The 5,487-nt window shown below is 40.5% G+C and overlaps 2 protein-coding genes across 2 annotated transcripts; one reads left to right on the top strand and one right to left on the bottom strand.

The window, feature by feature from the left end:
• Positions 1 to 339: 339 nt before the first annotated feature.
• Positions 340 to 1,530, top strand: LOC145989139 (glutamate receptor ionotropic, delta-2-like). Its single transcript, XM_083124431.1, has one exon. The coding sequence runs from the start codon at positions 340 to 342 to the stop codon at positions 1,528 to 1,530; it is 1,191 nt and encodes a 396-aa protein (XP_082980557.1).
• Positions 1,531 to 3,418: 1,888 nt separating this feature from the next.
• Positions 3,419 to 4,207, bottom strand: LOC145989138 (uncharacterized). The gene has a single exon (XM_083124430.1). It carries the CDS (start codon positions 4,205 to 4,207, stop codon positions 3,419 to 3,421), a length of 789 nt encoding a protein of 262 aa, XP_082980556.1.
• Between the last annotated feature and the right edge of the window lie 1,280 nt (positions 4,208 to 5,487).

Here is a 5,487-nt window from a genome sequence, read left to right as displayed (position 1 = left end):
TACTACTGGAATGATGGAGCTTACATTCTAATCTTCGTTTTATCCATCGAGGATGCCAACGATGATATTCACGGATTGTTTAAAGACTTCTGGACTATTGGTTTGCATAGAGTTTCCATTGTTTACATGGAATCTGGAAACAATACTATTCCCACCAGATCCTTAACAATCGGTGCTCGCGTGACGTCATATAATCCATTTCTTAACGAATTTTACTCTACCTATGTCAGTGTGAATACTCTTTATCTTGCAAAAACAATATTGGACTTTGGACACAATTCTCAGAAAACCTCAAACTTGCATGGGTATTTATTAAAAACTTCATCTTTGAGCTACGAAATGCTACCCTATTTCTCAATACAGGAAAATAGTGACGGTGATATCAAATCCTATGGATACTTTGTTGAAATTATCGAAGCTCTTACCAAATACATGAATTTCACCACAGAGAATGTCGCGATGCACGGTCTTTCGGAATTTGGACGAAAGTTGGAGAACGGAACCTGGATATATGCAATCGGAGATCTCGCAGCCAAGAGAGTGGATTTTGTGTACGCACAGTTTGGAGTTCTTCCTGACAGAATGGAGGTCGTTGACTTCACATGGTACATCTACATCGGCCATTCCTGTATCCTGGTACCAAAAGGAACTGCAATGCCACTGTGGCTATCGCTTCTGTCGCTCTTCCATGTTGAGACCTGGTTGTTGATAGGTGGCACGTTTGTTTTAGTGACATTAACGATCATCGTGTTTCAATCTTTCTCCACCAGAAGAAAGCAAAGCCACTGCCACACATTCATCACTCTTCTTTCCGTATTTCTTCAAATATCTGTTAAGCAACCAGGAAGAAGTTCCATCAGACTAATTTTCTTCGTGTGGGCCTACTTCAGTCTCATCATCACGTCATTTTTCCAGGGTGGTATTGTGAGTGTGTTGGCTATTCCCAAGTTTTATCCAGACATGAACACCTTGGAAGAACTGGCAGACTCTGAGATACCAATCCGAGGACTAAGATTTTTTGACTCTCTCTTGAACGACAAGCAAGATCCCTTACTAAGATCCTTGCATCGGCGTTTCCAACCCATGACCGCAAACTATGATGATTTCGTTGGGAAAATAATAACTGACAGGGAGTCAGTGGCGGCAATATCCCCAGGAGATGCCCTCAAATACATAGGACGAAAGTACCACGTGTGTCTCAACTGTCCACCCCAGTCCCACATCATGGAACAAGATCTAGGAATTCACTTCGGTGCACTTGGCTTCTGCAAAGACTCTCCATATGTTGATCGCGTAAATGTTATCATCCACAGGATGCACGAGAGTGGAATGATTTTGAAATGGAGGGATGACGTCATGGGAGAGTTGAAATGCAGCGGCGTGTGTACAGAATCATGTGAGATGTTAGTTGCTTTGTCTTTTGAACATTTAAAAGCTTGCTTTCTCATGTGGATATTCGGCTGCATTCTCTCAATATTTATTTTGTCAGGTGAACTTTGCACGAAAAAGATTAAGAATATTTTTACGTAATTTGAAATTATGAAATATTTGCTAACTTAAATTTCCATGAACGTTGGCTACAATATGCCGTAAACATTAAAGAAAATAACTGTCAAAAAAGACAAATAATTTTAGGGGAAAATACACTGAATGAAGAAAGTAGAATTTTCAAAAATTAATAACTGTGTATTTAAGCAAATATTTTAATTTGTATGAGTAGTGAACTATTGTGTTTTTTGGTTGTACACAGTGGCGGCGATTAGTGGGGGCGAGGGTGGCAGTTGTCCCTTACTTTTTGCTACTTTTGTCCCCCCCCCCACTATGCTAAATCTTATCTTCAAAGGAAAATATACTGTCTTTGCCCCCCGGTTTTGGCACCTTTCCCACCCCCTTCCCCGGTTGTGGGACCCAATCGCCGCCACTCTAAAGTATTGTTATAGATTATTTGTAGCTTTTCGTGACTTTTGTTAGATTAACTTCTTCTAAGACGAGGATTATACCTGCCATTTTCATCAAAGGTAGATAAACATTGATGTCTTTAACATCATTGTGATGAATGAAATCTTCAGTACTGGAGTTGTAATTAAATTTTCACTGAAATATTCACCTTGGAAATAGGCAGAGATAATGAAGCTCGGTTTAGATGACTTTGTATTTCTGGAGATTAGTAACGGAGTGGAAGGGTATCTTATTATGTGTACTTTGTGGGTAACGAATCAGGTCGTGCACCACACGTCGCACGTTTAACATCGTCATGCAATCCTTTCTCCATCATATGTTAAAACGAGCACTGCATTTTATGCTGTATTCTACATTCATGTGCCACAGCATTTCCTAGGTTTTCTGTGCGGTTTTGCTAATTTCATTCATATTCAATATTAGCGTGTCTTTCAAACTGAGGCATTTTTCTACCAGCCTCTAGCCCTCTGAACTGACGTATTGTAAAGTGTTCTCGCTCCAACCGTTTGCAAACCAAACAACGTCCTACTGTTTGTACCCTGCACATCTATGAACTGATGATAACAAGGGCGCCCGCAGAGAGGGGCCAGGGGGCCCTTGCTCCCCCTGAGATTTCTGGAAAGTCTTCATGTGATTCAAATTTTGAAATTGTAGCGTGAAAACATGTACGTGAAGTGCCGTGAAAGACAGCAGATTAAGTGTAGGGTAACTTCGGTGAATAACGCCACCAATTGGTCATTTCGTTCTATAACTCATACATTTTTATTGTTAGGAACATGAAACTTACATGTATAGGAGAATGAACTTTCTTCTATTGTGTAATAATAAATTATTGATTGCACTGTTATAATGAAAGCAATAAAATACTAAATTCTGTGTTAATGCAAAATGGCGTTATTTCCAGACCTGTCGGGTAATAACGCCATGTTCTTAATTACAAGTAAAACATTCACATTATCTTAATTACAAGTAAAACATTCACATTATCTTAATTACAAGTAAAACATTAACATTTTCTTTACTAAACTGTACTAGGAAAAATAATTACTGTAGTAAGTTATTAGAAAAAGCATGAATACTTGGCACGTGCATTTGAGTATGGCAGCCACACACACACACACATTCGTGGTGCTACTCATCGCTGTCAGAGATCAGTGCAAAACCCTCGTCACACAATGTGCACAGGCCACACTTGTTGATATTGCCTGAATCACACATTTCATGATACCAAACTTTGCATTCTATGCACTGTATCCAGTTTTTACGAATTCTGTCATCATGATAGTATCCTCCACAGTCTCCCCAATACAAGTCCCGGTCCTTCTTTTTGGAGCAGGTGGAGCTGTACTACTTGTTTGTGCCTGACCAAGTGGAAGAGGATTGTTCTGCAAACAAGGTCCGTGTAACCAATACTCCATTGGTATTTAGAGAGCGACGCCTGACAGTGCTACTCTCTATGTTAGGAGTCGGTAATACCTCGTGGATGGATAGGGTACTTGTTTCTGGTGAATGGGGTGATTGGGGTGTAGGCGTTTGTTTCAGTTGTGGTTGCTAGTTCTCGCTCTGAGACTTCACTCGGGGCAAAAGCGTGGTCCGGAATAACGCACCTGTTGAAAGGATAGATGCCTGTAGATGTAAAGCCTGCAATTGCATTCTTAGATGTTGCAGAACGCAGCCAAGCGTGTGAGAACAGTTTTGGGAATTTCAGCTTCCCAAGTGCTCTGCTAAGATACTGTCGTCGATAACTATAAACTGATTCATTCCAGTACATCTTCAGGGACTTGAAGACACTCTTGTCCAGTGGCTGAAATTCGTTAGTACAGTGTGCAGGCAGACAAAGAAGTTGAATATTCATGTCTTCAGCAGCATTTACAATTGTAATGTCAAGATGACTGCTATGACCATCTACAAGAAGCAGCGCTCGGCCAGGTAACCGGTGGTCGTTGAAATGTCCAAGGAATGTTGCTGGGGGAAGACCGTCACCAAATTCCTTCTTCCCATATTTCCCCTTGTACAAAACCATTGGAGGAATCCAATTTGATCCAGAGGCATTGGTGCATGCAACAATAGTCACAGTTTCACCTTTCTCACCGTGTGTAGCATTGTGAACTCTTTTGCTCCCTTTGAGTGCAAGAATTTTCCGATTGCTGTTGTATGTTAGTTGTAATCCCGTTTCATCTGCGTTGTAAATGAGTTCTGGTTTGGCTTCTAACTTCAATTGTATTCTCAAGGAGTGTATAAAAATCATTCACTATTGTTTTGTTGAATTTCATGAGTCGCCCATAGGATAAGTTTTCCACCTTTCTGCAAACGATGTCTGGATGCCTTGAACTAAATGCATAAAACCAGTCTTTTACAGCTCTCCCATTTCGAAAAGGATTGCTTAGTTTGTTTTCTTCACAGATTCTGTAAGTGGCCTCACAAACGTCTTTTCTGGTTAAACCAAATCCAACTCTCTGTAAACGAATAATTCTCTGTCTTAATTCCAGTTCCAGCGATACCCAGTCCCTCAAAGTTCTGCGAGGAATTTGGAACAAACGTGCAGCACATGCTATCTTCATCCCATGTTTGATGGCCGCCATAGCTTGCCTCAAGTCATCTACTGACCATTTGGCCCGTATATTTCTACATTTCCTCGCCATCTGAAAGAGGAAATTAACTGAGAATAAGTATCTGTACGCCTCGAAAGTAACTGAGCAAGGATAAACCTATTTTCGAAATCAACATTTCCTTAAATTTGGGTTGAAATTGAGTGGCGTTATTCCCCGACACGATGATGGCGTTATTTCCCGAAACAACAGATTGCAGTTTAACCAACTGTTCTAAACTTACGATACCGACCATGAAAACAGTACACACATCATTCACTTACGTAATAAACGTATTGTGTACGTACAGCATTGTTAACATTTGAAATCTAATCCTACAATAGAAAAACACTCACCTTTGTCGGCGTGCTGAAAATGTGGACCCTTTTTCCTCGAAACTCAACTCAAACGTCTACACTGTTCAAACTGTTTCTCTTAAATGAAGGCTCAACAATGGCAACCGTTCTTATCAGCAATGCTACCAGGCACCATTGCTTATTGCACAACGGTGAGTCACCCCTTAACTTTATGTGCGTCCATGCTTTCAGAGTTGAAACTTTGAAATGGCGTTGTTTCCCGCCTGGCGTTATTCACCGAAGTTACCCTATATGCAAATTATCCTAGTGCTGGGTATGATTTATGTGAATTCCCTTAAACGGGGGTAAGCATCCACCTTTCCTCCACTTTAAGCACTGCTGTCCCCACCCCTTAGAAATATCCTGCGGCTGGCCTTGATGATAACCCATGTATTTACGAGTATTTTGTAGTTTTGAATTTGTACCAAATATGTATATCTTATTGTAGATCTTCAAATGTTAAAATCTACTGCCAAATCTAATAGTATTGTGCCAATACTGGGTCCTGTCGGAAACGATCCGATGGGAAAATGGTCACAGAAATTTGACACAGCATATGCATCCTGGAAATACACACAACAAAT

Source organism: Lepisma saccharinum, chromosome 6 (assembly GCF_977018435.1).
Source record: "Lepisma saccharinum chromosome 6, izLepSacc3.1, whole genome shotgun sequence".
Taxonomy (NCBI): Eukaryota; Metazoa; Arthropoda; class Insecta; order Zygentoma; family Lepismatidae; genus Lepisma; species Lepisma saccharinum.
Note: the sequence above shows the minus strand (reverse complement) of the source record. Positions and strands in the feature narration are given on the sequence as shown.

What these genes read in the sequence shown, in the direction of transcription:
- LOC145989138 (XM_083124430.1), bottom strand. Translation starts at nt 4,207, where the DNA reads ATGATTTTTATACACTCCTTGAGAATACAATTGAAGTTAGAAGCCAAA.
- LOC145989139 (XM_083124431.1), top strand. Translation starts at nt 340, where the DNA reads ATGCTACCCTATTTCTCAATACAGGAAAATAGTGACGGTGATATCAAA.